This window comes from Gigantopelta aegis, chromosome 1 (assembly GCF_016097555.1).
Source record: "Gigantopelta aegis isolate Gae_Host chromosome 1, Gae_host_genome, whole genome shotgun sequence".
NCBI classification, from domain to species: Eukaryota; Metazoa; Mollusca; class Gastropoda; order Neomphalida; family Peltospiridae; genus Gigantopelta; species Gigantopelta aegis.
Window position 1 is genome coordinate 2969528 of NC_054699.1, and position 15334 is coordinate 2984861.

General features: G+C 39.4%; 1 protein-coding gene across 1 annotated transcript in view; it reads right to left on the bottom strand.

The window, feature by feature from the left end:
* LOC121369248 overlaps positions 1-15334 on the bottom strand; it is a 30368-nt gene that overhangs the window by 10041 nt on the left and 4993 nt on the right. Inside the window, exon 2 of the mRNA XM_041494208.1 lies at positions 2439-3175. Coding sequence (XP_041350142.1) covers positions 2439-3055 — 617 coding nt within the window. The 5' untranslated portion in view covers positions 3056-3175. The remainder of the gene's footprint in view (positions 1-2438; positions 3176-15334) is intronic.

Below are 15334 nucleotides of genomic sequence, written 5' to 3' on the forward strand. Positions count from 1 at the left end.
CCACATAGGCTGACCAATAAAAAGAGGAAAACAGAATCTTGAAAAAAACCCCACAAATATTCTGAGAGTACTGCTAAAGCACTACATTGTACATGTCCCCTATCAGGTTATCGGGCCCAACAAATGTTCTTATTTCCTAAGTTTAAGGGCTATAACTATGAACAATTGATAAATCACCATGAAAGTTAAACATGATATGTAACAGAACATGATAAAGCTATACATAAAATTTCAGCTCAGTATCTTGAGGCAATGCAATAAAAAGTGTACTACATGACCCCTACAGGGCCCAACAAATATTTATATCTCCTAAGTTAAAGGACCATAACTCTGTCTAAAATGGATAAAGGATCATGAAACTTGAAAGTCAAACATGATATGTAACAGAACATGATAAAGCTATACACAAAAATTCAGCTAATATCTTGAGGCAATGCAATAAAAAGTGTACTACATGACCCCTACAGGGCCCAACAAAATTTCATATAGATCTCCTAAGTAAAAGGACCATAACTCTTGTCTAAAAAACCCATCTGGAAAACTATATGTCCATGTAGATTTATACAGAAAGACAGGAAAGAAACCTGGTTGGACAGGTAAGGCACTGCAAAAAAGCTGTTTATTGGTGCATGTATCTTAGCAAATCTTAAATTACACCTATTTGAACATAATTTGAGGCCACATAATAAAAACAAAACAGACCATACATATAAGGATGTTACAGGTTTCAAATCCTCTCAAACTGGTCATTGAATTTCACGTACTTTGACCAATTTTAAACAGCAATATTTGACAGAAAGAAAGACAGATAGAGAAAAAAATGGGGATGGGAGAGAGAGAGAGAGAGAGAGAGAGAGAGAGAGAGAGAGAGAGAGAGAGAGAGAGAAAGAGAGAGATAGAGAGAGGTGAGAAGTTTTTGTTTAACGACACCACTAGAGCACACTGATTTATTGATTAGATGTCAAACATTTGGTAATTCTGACAAATATAGTCTTAGAGAGGAAACCCACTATATTTTTTCCATTAGTAGCAAAGGATCTTTTATCAACACCATCCCAGACATAGCCCAATGGGTCCATCAAGGAGCATCAATCCTAGACCGACCGCGCATCTGGTGACCAGTTTACCCCTGGTTTACATCCCGCCTTCTAGAGACAGCAACCCCATAATTAAAACAATTATGAATAATTAGTTAAAGTACCATGTGAGACATTCTGCACCTGCGAAAATCCAAGAAAATCTCTGGATGTTATGGCAGCCTGTTAATCAATAGAACGTAGCCTACTAATCAGTGGAATCTAGTCTGCAGAGTCTTGTACATGACTTTCAGGTAGCTAAGCAAGTACAGGCAACAGAAAACAAATTTTAATACAAGTGTGAAACCGAACACGATAATCTGTTTTAAATGTTTAAATATTCAAAATATTCTAAACACTGCAGCTTTAATCAAATCTTGCCTGAACAAAAAACATGCACTGAAGGCATCACCACATGATATACTAGTGCTTCATACGACAATAGCCGATTAACAAGACAACATTTCAATGCATCACTTGCTATGCTATCAGTTATTTTCATGCCCATTTTCCTACAACTACATGGCACTTGTATTATGTGGCGCTGCCTTTAGCAGTCTGTATAGACTCTGTTTTAAAAAATAATCTTGTCTGGTTCTTTAAAACTTTAGGGGCAGTGACCTATCAAATGCTGTGGAAAATGGAATGTCCTGACACAATTTAATGTTTTTGTTTCTATGTTACATGATTGTGCCATCTTTTAAAAAACACACCAAAACACAACAAAAAACAAAACAAAAACCAACAAAAAAATTGGCTCAAAATTTACCAGGAAGTTTTCCAAGTTGAGGATAGGGTACTGCACCCCTGCCTTGAATACACTCCTGTTACCATTTGCAGGGTTCGACAAATCGACTAGCCCTCGGTTCCGGCTAGTAAAAATTATCATCTGTATTACTATAATACATATAGAGTACTAGCCAAAGCTTCTGTGAAGGCTAATGACTATCTCAAACATTTGTCAAACACAATTTTGTAATCATCTACTCACCCTTGGTTTAAAGTTAAACAACATTTATTGTCGTTCTCTTTGCGGTTTGAGCCTCTCCCTACATTTAACAATAGGAATATTTTACAAGCAATAAAATAAAACATAAATTGTTTCAAATTTACTAACAAAGAGGGGAAATAGAAGGAAGGAAAGGTAAAGAAGTTATTATTACCTTTAAGCATTTTACTTTATTTGGAATTAGATGTCAGAGGAGACAGAGAATGTGACTGGTTAATTAAAATTATTTAGAATTAGATGTCAGAAGAGAGAGAATGCGACTAGTTAACTGATCTCAAAAGTTTTATATTTATAATGAAGTTCTGGACAGATTTGACTAAGCATTATTTTCTAGGAGAGTAAGGTTTACTCACCCTTCTGATTCTTGGTGCAGCTTGCCTATTTTGGGTTCTTTGGGTGACTTCTCCCCTTCCATCCTCAACAGCGGACCCATCCCTTCGCCCGTGTGTTTGGCAGCCACCTCGCTCCCGGCCTGGTCCAGCTTCACTGGGGGCGGCGTCAACGGCGCTGCGTTCGTGTTGCTGATCAGGTTGTTCACCGTCCCACGATTCCTCTCGGCATATTCCTCCGCCTCTGACCCCTTCACCTTCGGGGCGGGCTGTTCCTCCACCGCCAAACTCCCGTAGTTGTCGATCAGGTTCTTCATCTCGCCCCCTTTGTTGTTGTCCGCGATCTCGGCCGCGTCCGACGTCACGCCCCGGGGGTGGAGCTGTCTTTCGGGGACAGGGTCAGGGTAACCTCCTATGATGTCAGTCATCGAGCCTTTGTTCGTTTCAGCGATCTGTTTCGCCTCCTCCGACCTGACCCGAGCGCCAGGTCGCGGGGAGTTGTAGTTGTTGATGTTGTCAGAGTAGTCGAACCACCTCTCCATGCCGCCACGGTTTCGTTCCGCATAGCTCAGGGCCTCGGGTTTCACACGGGGGTGGGGACGGGGGGAGGGCACGTATTCAGCATCTCCATTCACAGACATGGCGGATGAAGTGATGTAGCGTTTTTTACAGTGTTGGAAAATAAGATTATCTCGGGAGTTATTTATTGTGGAAAATCAACCATGTCCCTCTACTGTCTTCTGTGTTTACAATACAGTCACCTGGAAGTAGAGAGAATATACATACAAGACTGTGTAATTTGTAAACATATTATTAGTCACCTGGAAGTAGAGAGAATATACATACAAGACTGTGTAATTTGTAAACATATTATTATTTACAGGTACAAAAAACAGGACAATGTTAGAGCCTCATTTGAATCAAGTGCATATATCAGAGACTGATAAAATTGTAGCTTGTATTTATACCAGTACACATATATATACGTACAGTACAATAATATGTCAACGAGCAACTCAAACTTGGTTTCTCCATGTCAGTAATTAATTAGTTTCACAACCCGAGCAGCAAACAGTGACAGGCTATGAAAGTTTTTGGGATGGGTACTGGGCTTGTAAAAATTTTGAAACATCAATAAAAATTAAAATATCCCACCCCTACCAGCTGTACATGTATGTCGCATGTCACTTGACCTCAACTGAATCAAATTACTGAAATAAAATACAGTGCATAATGTACTGTAAAAGCTTACTAAAAAAAACAACTATCCTATATAGAAACTACATGTATGTATATGACATCTGAATAGTGACATACATTAAAAACCGGTTTATGGGTAATAAAAGACAATATCAAATGTTTAGGAAGCGTGGGAAATACTTCTAATTCATTTCTACAGGTGAAAACCAAAAGTATGTACTGTACATGGTGTGTTTAGCATAGACTATCAGGAGTTTACTACCTGTATACGGTACATGTATCTTTGCGGCTGTATGAGAAAAGTAAGTGACTGCATCTACTTAATACAATGAACATAAAAGGTAGGTGGCTCTGACAGCCTTACACTGTAATTAAAAACTCACTGGCTGGGGGGAGCGAGACGTAGCCCAGTGGCACAGCGTTCGCTCGATGCTCGGTCGGTGTGAGATTGATCCCCGTCGGTGTGCCCATTTCTCGTTCCAGCCAGATGTTTTATTTAACGACACACTCAACCCATTTTATTTACAGACATATGGTTAAGGACCACACAGATATTGAGAGAGGAAACCCACTGTCACCACTTCATGGGCTACTCTTTTCGATTAACAGCAAGGGATCTTTTATATGCACCATCCCAGACAGGGTAGTACATACCACAGCCTTTGATATACCAGTCGTGGTGCACTGACTGGAACGAGAAATAGCCCAATGGGCCCACAGACGGGGATCGATCCCAGACTGACTGCGCATCAAACGAGCATAGCAAATAAAGAACATTAAACAAGTTCCTGTGAGAGCCCACTTATATTACCAGTTTGTTTTCAGTCATACACCAAGAGCAATACACGTACACACATATAAAAAAGTCTTCTGGGGGTATGAGAAGAACTAGTATATATTCTCTTTAGTACATTGCACATCAATGAACATAACTGAGACAGAATTAATTCCAGTATAACTGAACAAGACATGGAAATGCTCAGACCTAAGACCGGGGAAGATGACATTACTTACTGAAATGACGTCATGTGATCCAGGTTTCTGCCAGAGGTTAAAACAGGTAGAGTGTCATATATATCAAAAAAAAATTGCAGAATTTTTTTTGGAAGTTAACCTTTTGACAAAATTACTCTTATCATTACTGTATGATTTTCTTAACCCTAACCTTAAACTTAACCAATTTTCATTCTGGACAGTAATTTGTAGTCCCCTTTAGCATGTCAATTGATATGGTATCAATATAGTAATAACTAATATCTTAAATAGCTCCCCATAATGTAAATTAGGGAGCAAGTAATCACTCCCTTCTGTTTTGTTCACAGCAAGATCTGAATAGATATTTTATTAAATTATGTGGCCAACATTAATGATAAGAATTGACAGCTGATACAAATATGAATCGAAAGAACCATGTGCACACTTTTTGCATTATGATCTAAGGTTTGTTTGTTTTTTAACAATTATTGGATGTCAAACATTTGGTAATTTTGAGTCTTAGAGAGGAAACCCGCTACGTTTCCATTAGAAATGATCTTTTATATGCATCATCCCACAAACAGGATAGCACATACCAGCCTTTGGCTTGCTGAAACTAGATATAGCTCATTGGGCCCACTGACGGGGGTCGATCCTAGACCAAGTGATTTAACAATGGGCTATTTCCCACCCCCGCAGCATGATCTATACAGAGATATACTGTGTGTCATTGAAGTCGCAGCATGGTCTATACAGAGATATACTGGGTGTCATTGAAGTCGCAGCATGGTCTATACAGTTATACTATGTGTCATTGAAGTCGCAGCATGGTCTATACTGAGATATACTGTGTGTCATTGAAGTCGCAGCATGGTCTATACAGAGATATACTGTGTGTCATTGAAGTCGATCAGCCATGACCTCTCAAAACATTAATCCCACATTGTGGGAGATGAGTAACAAAGATCTGTTCTGTTCTGGGCAGACAGCCCATACAGTGTTAAAAGTGTGTGCTAAGGATAGCATACTTAATTAGATGTAGAAAATATATAACCACAAAGATCAAGTTAGAACCAAAAATAATATATATACAAACACACACACACATGGCTTTGTATATATCATGAAAGAGCTATGAGGCAAAAGGGAGATTCATTTATGACTATCGCAAACATTTAAATTTTAAAATAGCTATTACAAAACAACATACATGTAGCCTTTGGGGAATACTGCTGAATAGCGGAATGTTGCTATGCAAGTAATAAAAAACAATTTATATGTACGGTATGTGTACATTTACGGTATGTGTACATTTATAGCGGTATGTGTACATTTATAGCGGTATGTGTACATTTATAGCGGTATGTGTACATTTATAGCGGTATGTGTACATTTATAGCGGTATGTGTACATTTATAGCGGTATGTGTACATTTATAGCGTGGGATTCAACTCACTTAGTAAAGGAAGGAAGGAAATGTTTTATTTAATGACGCACTCAACACATTTTATTTACAGTTATATGGCATCGGACATATGGTTAAGGACCACACAGATATGGAGAGGAAACCTGATGTTGCCACTTCATGGGCTACTCTTTTTGATTAGCAGCAAGGGATCTTTTATATGCAACATCCCACAGACAGGTTAGTTCATACCACAGCCTTTGTTACACCAGTTGTGGAGCACTGACTGGAACGAGAAATAGCCCTAGACTGACCGCGCATCAGACGAGCGCTGTACCACTGAGCTACGTCCTGCCCCTCGCTCAGTAAAGTACTTGCCTGAGGTGTGTGCATAATAGGATCAAATCACCTCAGTGGGTTCATTCTGTTATTGGGTCGTTTCAGCCAGTGCACAACTGGTATATCAGAGGCAGTGGTATGTGTTATCCTGTAACAGTTTGATCATTTACCATAATACTTTTATTCATAATATAACAATGTCAATATACAGTTTTCCCCATTGGGTTATTTCTCATTCAAGGCAGTGCACCATGACTGATATATGGCAGTGGTATGTGCTCTCCTGTCTGTGGGATTTGGTGCATATAAAAGATCCCTTGCTACTAATGGAAAAGTGTAGCAGGTTTCCTCTCTAAGACTATATGTCAAAATTACCAAATGTTTAACATCCAATAGCCGATGATTAATAAATCAATGTGCTCTAGTGGTGTTATTAAACAAAATAAACTTAACTTTTTTTTTTTTCCTGCCCTAACCAGAGCCCCATGACTGGAATACCAAAAGCCATGGTATGTGCTGTCCTGTAGGAAAGTGTATATATCCCTTGCTGCTAATATGTAGTGAGTTTCCTCTAAGACTAAATGTTTGACAGGTGTCCATTAGCAGATAATGTGCTCTAGTGGTGTCACTAAACAAACACAACTGTATATTTATATTTATTTATATGTAAATGATAGCAGCCAAACAAATACACCACATGATATACATCATCTGTTTACACTGTACTTACAAATGTAACTCCTAACTACTGTACTATTCTAAGACGTGTACATTATGTTAGTTGACATGGAAACGTAGCCATGATCCTGTGGATACTTGTACCATACATACGCATACATGCAGACATCGTACATACAGGTATCGACTGAAACTATAGACATCGTACACAGAGGCATTGACTGAAACTATAGAGGCAAGTCGATGATTAGATTAGATCCTATACGCACACACACACACACAAAGCACCCACTTTACATTCCCTGACGGCTCCTAATTTACACTGGCTGTGGTTCAAAGTACTTCCTTCACCACTTGAAAAAGTCATGTATCTGAATGTTGAGACTAAGCCAAATCCAGGTAAAGCATGTATAAACTGTACTGTGTTCGGCATAGAGATACACACATGTACCTGTACCTGCATACAGTAAACCATTTAACGTACATGTACTGAAAAGGTTAAACGTTTATTTTGTTCAACACCACCACTAAAAAAAAAGAGTTTGTTTTGTTTATCAACACCACTAGAGCACACTGATTTGTTAATCATCGTCTATTGGATGTCAAACAATTAGTAATTTTGAAATACAGTCTTGAAGTCGATATCTGCTGCATTTTTCCATTAGTAACCAGGGATATTTTATATCTCCAACAGGCAGGATAGAACATACCACAGCCTTTGATATACCAGTCGTGGATAAATGAGATATAGCCCAATGGGTAAATCAATGTGGTCTAGTTTAATTTTTTGGAACATTTTAATTGTTTATATTTATGCTGCTACCTCTCCACCAAAGAGGTAATTAGAGAGGAAAACTGCCACCACCTCTCCACGGGCTACTCAATTCGATTAGCACCAAGGGATCTGTTATATATACACCATCCAAGACAGGATAATACATACCATGACATTAGTTGTGCAGCACTGGCTCGGTCAAGAAATAGCCCAAGGATGAATACATAAAGTGGATGGATGGATGAATGAAAGAATGGACGAATGAATGGATGATGGATGGTTTAACGACATTACAGTATTATACCTCCCCACGGAGCCGGTATTGTGATGTGAACCTAGCACCTACCAGCCTTAAGGCAGATGGCTTAACCCCTACACAACTGAAGCCAGACCAACAGATCCATCTACAAAATGTATATATATATATATATATATCTATATTTGTACCTACAATCTTTCAACATGCATATACATATATGCACACACACACAAACGCCACAGAGAATTATGAATGGCAGTAGCGATATTACTCATTTAACATGACTAAATCCTGCGACCATGTAACACACACTGGGAAGATTTACGGGTTCAGTAATTCTTTTAATGTCGCTTATCCGTCCACAATGCCATGCTTGTATACTTGACTGTGTTAATAACACAATAGCACGGTCCACTCCGTCACACCATACGGGTCCATTCTGTCACACATGACAACCTATCTTTAATCACCGAGAGCAACCCTTTAAGAGCTAACACTATTCGTGTCATGAATAAATCATTTTTATTATTATTCTCCACACTGCTAAGTCATTAACTTTTTCAATTTCTAATACTGTGTGGATTCACAATGAAGGTTTAAGGGGAAGTATGAAATATATTAATATAATGTCAATATAATATGAAATGTTATATGGCAGTGGTATGTGCTATCCTGTCTGTGGGATTTGGTGTCAATATATTATGAAATGTATTCACCAGCTATCAATATATTACGAAATATATTCACCAGATGTCAAAATAAAGTGAAACCTCTCAAAACCACTCTGTAAACTGGCGTTTTCCCTCAAAACTGAACTTTTTAATAGTCCCTTTTTAAATACCAGTTCAGAACAGAACCTCTTAAAACTGGATACCCTTGAAATCCAGACATTTTACTTTGTCAAGATGGTGTCCTGTTTACAGGGGTTTTACTGTGTTATGAAATATATTCACCAATTATCAATAACTTATTAAACATATCTGAATACTAAATTTTAATATATTACCATATATTATGTAACATATTCATCATGTCCAGGCTTTTGAGAATTGAATATTTGTGTAAACCATTTATATCGGTTATGGAAAAATAAATTAAGCAAACCATTTCATGTTTGCATAACCCATCATGACTATGCAAATGGTATCCTAAATGTACTGCACAAACTAATATTGGGTTATGCAAAAACTAGGCTTGCATGGGTGACGTGTGAATGAAACTATCATTCTTGCAATTTTGAGAGGTCTGGTGTCACGAGCGACATGTATGTCAATTTTTAATATCAATATACCCAGTGCTATGAAATAGATCTAACAAATTTCAATATATTATATACTTTTAAAATATTAAAGCTGCAATCTCAAGTGTATTTTTTATCATTCAATAATTTATAATAGATAATCCACATTAATTTTGATACTTGCACACCAGGTGCCTAATTCACTAAACTCTCGCAATTTGCGATCTCGCAAGACTTGCAAAGAGGATGCTTTGTTGTCTAGCAGAGCCTAAGAGACCGTTTTGAATTAAGACCCTTGGACTTTCCCACAGAAACTGGCCAGAATGGGAAAAACATTCAGACACGATAATTAAATCATGACTGAAACACTGATTCACTTAATACAATGAGTCAAGTTAAAGCAATGCATGTCCCCTGGCAACCAGATCCATCAAATTTTCATATCTCATAAGTTCAAGGGCCATAACTCTGTCAAAAATGGGCAATTTCTCCATAAAAGTCCAACTCGATCTTTACTACTATGGTAGATATGATTATCAATATCTCGAGGCATTGTGGAAAAAAAAAGTTAAGAAAACTTTGAGGACAGAGAGACTTGTAAACAGACTGATGAACAAACACAAAATCTGTAGAAAGTTTAAAATTTGTTTTGTTTAATGACACCACTAGAGCACATTGATTTATTAATCATCAGATATTATGTCAAACATTTGGTAATTCAGACACAGTCTTTGACGGAAACACGATATATTTTTCCATTAGTCGTAATGGATATTTTATATGCATTTTCCCACAGAAAGGATAGCAAACACTGTGGCCTTTGATATACTAGTCACAGGACAAACCCCCTCCCCTCAAAAAAAAACAATCAGTGTTCCAGTAGCAGCAAGAGATCTTTTATATGCACTTTGCCACAGAATATCATAGTTTTTGATATACCAGTCGTGGAGCGCATTGGTGGTGGTGGTGGTGGTGGTGGGGGGGGGGGGGGGGGGGGGGGGTTGGGGAGAGAGAAACAATCAGAGAATGGGTCCTGGCTCCACTGAGGTGATTTGATGTTATGACATACGCACCACAGGCGAGCACTCTACCCACTGAGCTATTTGTCAGCTGTACCGGTAAGTTTATTTATTTTGGAACCAATTGACATAAAATCTAAGAAATACATAATAAATATTATGTAGATTACAAATCAATATTACATGCACATGTACATGAGTCAGGTTTAATAATGTCAACATGTATAATTCTCCTACGCATTTCTAAACCAATATTGATTATTCTGTGAGTGTGATTCACACTCGACATTTTGAAAATGTGTGAATTTTTTCACTCTTCTACATAATGCGAAAACAACGCACAGCTCTTTACCCTGTGTTTTAATTAATCATTGGAATTTTTATATTGAGATTGAACATCAATTCATTCATATATGGTCTGACAACCAAAAGCCTATATATTTTTGTGTTAGGGTGTTGTTAAACATTCATTCAGATTTAAAAACAAAAGTTTTAGGGTTCGACAAATTCACTAGACTTTGGTCGTGACTAGTGAAAATTATCACCTGTATTACTATAATACATAGGGCACTTGCTAGAGCTGTTGTGAGGGTTAGTGACTTTCTCAAACAGTTGTCAAAAATTAATGTAAAGTTCACTAAACAACTGGGCCCCGTTTCACGAAGTGATCTTAGCCCTAAGATTACCTTAAGCGCATAGCTACCCTATGCACTTAAGTTGATCTTAGGGCTAAGATCGTTTAGTGGAACGGGGCCCTGAACTTGAATCACACAATTTTCAAAATAAGTCATTACATAACAAAATACATGTAGCTGATAAATTAAAATCATAGATCTCCAAACAGGCTTTCTGACAGAAAATAATTCAAAGGTACGTAATAAAAACAAAACAGATCATATATGCCAGTGCCACTACTAGGTGGTTATGGGTTTGAAACCTTTTCAAATTGGACACTGCATTCCATGTACTTTGACCAATTTTAAACAGTACTTCTCGTACTAAACAATCTTTCCTAAAATTATAAAAATGTATCCCCTAATTACCAAGATTTTAGGGTATGTAATTTTCTGGCAGAAACCCTGTCAAAGACACATTTCTACAAAATTATTCAAGTACCTGGTGTATGCTTCTGTGAAAAAAAATAGTCTGACTACATGTGAAACACCTTGAAGTCTCACCGGTCACTCCTAGTCACACAGGCCAACAATACAGCGATATTATTCCTCTCAAACAGCATGCATGAGGCCTGACAGACAGTGGAGTTTAGCAACCCACTAAACATGTCTAGCACACTGTGATCAAGTCTTTACCCCGAGTGAGGAATGTCTAATCCCAGTAACACAGAGCTCTCAAGTGGAACCAGCCAGCTCGGTAGTAGTCGCGTGATAATTAGCTAATCACTGACTTACGCTAACTTTCTCTTTGCACTGGGAAACGGACAGTGAACCCAGCTTTGAGAGTGGTCAGGTTAAAGAGTTTTACAGTATATATTGTAATGTAGTCTTATCGGCTAAGAGTAATCGCTTGATGCATGGTCAGTCTGGGACCAATCCCTGTCGGTGGGCCTATTGGGCTATTCCTTGTTCCAACCAGTGCACCACAAATGGCATATAAACGGCTGTGGTATGTGCTATCTTGTTTGTAAACCAGTGTAAAATAAAAGATCCTCTGCTACTAATGGAAAAATGTAGCAGGTTTCATATCTAAGACTATATATGTCAAAATTACCAAATGTTTGACATCCATTAGCCGATGATAAATAAATGAATGTGCTCTAGTGGTGTCATTAGGCAAAACAAACTTCAACTTTGCAGTGTAGTCTTATCAGCTAAAAGCAGCCATATCTATTGTGCAGTTACGTGTATCGGTTTTAACAAGCCACTTTGTAAATGTAACCCAACCGAACCAGCTAATAACAACCTCAGTGGTTTATTGGGTAATCTATCAGACTAGTAGATATACTGATGGAAAGATATAATGGTACACCTGATATCAAAGACAAAATTCACTTTACTATACTACTACAACTATAACTACTAGAGTACAAAGTAAAATAGTTTGTTTTGTTTAAATTACAACACAACTAAAGCACATTGATTCATTAATCAGTGGCTATTGGATGTTAAATATTTGGTAATTTTGACATATAGTCATAGAGAAGAAACCTACTACATTTTCCCATTAGTAGCTAGGGATCTTTTATATGCACCACCCCACAGATATGACAGCACATATGATGGCTTTTGATACACCAGGCATGGTGCACTGGCTGGAACAAGAAATAGCTCAGTGGGACCACCGACGGGGATCAATCCTAGACCGACCGCATATCAAGCGAGCGCTTTACCACTGCACTACATCCTATCAGTATTGATATTGAATTTGAGGATTTCTTTTGAGGATTCCACTGGAATTGTAAACATTATGTAACAGATATTTTAGAATTCCATCACATAATTTTACGCTTACGATTCAAAATCTGCGAATTAGTGGAAGCGCCAAATCCTACTACTGTACATTCACAGCCTCCGATGTAATGTGGGACTGAATAGAATTACTGTAAAACAACAGACAGTTTCCTGATATTGTGGATGGCAGTTTTTGTTGCAGTAAAAAAAAGTTTGTTTTGTTTAATGACACCACTCGAGGACATTGATTTATTAATCATCAGCTGTTAGATGTGAAAAATTAGTTTTGACACGTAGTCACCAGAAGAAACCTGCTACATTTTTCCTAATGCAGCAAGGGATCTTTTATGTGCACGTCCCCACATCCAGGATAGCACATACCATAGTCTTTTAATACACCAGTTGAGGGACATTGGTTGGGATGGGAAAAAACACCCACTGGCTCCACCAAGATGGTTTTATCCTATGATCTGAACACCTTAGATGAGTTCACTACTGACAGAGATAAATCACCGATTATAAAGTCACTTTCTTTTCCAGACATGAATATATATATATACTCTTCAAAAGAAGAAACGCAAAACCACATTGTCGTAACATTTGGAGAATTGATTTAATTATTGAATGGTGAGTCCGATAATTACCAAATGTTGCAGGATTGTTCACAATTCACTCTAGTCCATTGTGAGTAAGTGATAGGACACACCACCAAGGTCACGGTCATCTGGAGTCAATACCGGGTGTGGCCTCCGCGTGTGTTGACAACTGCCTGGCACCGCCTGCCCATTGAAGCAACCAGAGTACGGATGACGTCCCGGGGGATGGTGGCCCACTCGGCCTGCAAGGCTGCTGCCAGCTCGGGCAGGGTCTGGGGCTGTGGTTGTCGCTGTCGGAGGCGTCGGTCCAACTCGTCCCATAGATTCTCAATTGGGTTTAAATCCGGTGATGTCGATGGCCAAGGAAGGACATTAATGTTGTTGTTCTGTAGGAAAGCCGTTGTGAGACGTGCTGTGTGAGGCCTGGCGTTGTCATGTTGGAACACTGCGTTGGCGTTGGCCATAACTGGAACGATGTGTGGCCGGAGGATCTGGTCAATGTAGCCCTGTGCATTCAGGTTGCCCTGCACGTGGACCAGGTCAGTTCTGCCAGTGTGTGAGATGGCTGCCCACACCATGACACTACCCCCGCCGAATCTGTCCCCACTTCCTGCACGCAGTTTGCCGCATAACGTTCACCACGACGCCTATACACGCGACATCTTCCATCATGACGTCGGAGCAGAAATCGGGACTCGTCACTGAACCACACCTGTCTCCATCGCAGTTGAGGCCATTGTCGATGAATCTGGCACCACTGCAGTCGGAGTCGACGGTGTTGTGGTGTTAAGATGACACCTCGAACTGGACGTCTGGCACGAATTCCTACCTCACGTAGGCGGTTCCGTACGGTCTGGTCGGATATCCTGCGCAAACCTGGTATTGCTGCGGCTGTGGAGGTGGCAGTAGTCAATCGTTCCCGAAGGTGGCGTACCCGGATATAGCGGTCCTGCCCGGGGGTAGTAAGCCGTGGTCGACCGGATCTAGGGAGGTCACGTGTTGATCCATGTTGCTGGTAACGGTCCCACAGTCTGGAGATGGTGCTTGGGGACACATGGAATGCCCTGGCAACGGCCGTTCTGGATTCGCCTGCGTCTAGTCGGCCGATGGCATTGTTTCTCTGCGGTTCACTGAGACGTGGCATGTCCTGGATTGTCAACTGTCGGCCAGATACAGAGGCCAGGCAAGCGAACACCCTGCACTTTTATACTGTCGGTGTTCATGTTGCACGTGCAGACAACGCACGTGCAGTGGTGACATGGTTTGCACGTGGCTGCGTTTTTGCGAATATTCACATTTTGGAACTTTATTGTACAGTAGCTGCGTTTTATCGAATGTAACCGTGGGAATGTGTTTGGGACATGCAATGACCTTATATTCACAAAGCATGAACCGGTAGGAAACATAAAATCGGAGTTATAACCCATTTGTACCCTTTTGCGTTTCTTTTTTTGAAGAGTATATAGTCAAACCTGCTCGAGCAGACACACCTACATGTATGTTAGGAAAGTAAAGGTGTACCGGTAACAGCAGCAACAGGTACAGGTGACTAACTTTAGGCAACCGAGAGGTACAAAATAAAAAGTAGCACATAGACAGAACACTCAGTGCACTGGTTTTGAACTGCCCCACCCACTCACGCAACAACTGGTACATCAAAGGCCATGGTATAAAAATACATTGTAAAAATACGCATTGTGTATAAAGATAGATAAAACTAAGGAAACAACGTACAGGGCTCCAAATGGCAGGCTATGAAAAGCAGTTAATTGTTTTTAGACCTAGCAGGAGAGATAAAAATTCACACATAAAAATATGATTTACACATGTCGTGGTACACCAACCTTAGGGAAAATATTTTAATAATACAGGAATATTTAAGTCCTGTTGATAGCTTCTATTTTGTTGCCATTTCTTCGGCTGAGGTATCTGTAAATCAAATCAGTTTGCCTTTGACCTCTGTCCATACAAGGTGACTGGTGCTGCTTTGTCCACATGTGAGCATGTGTACAAAATCTGGTTGACC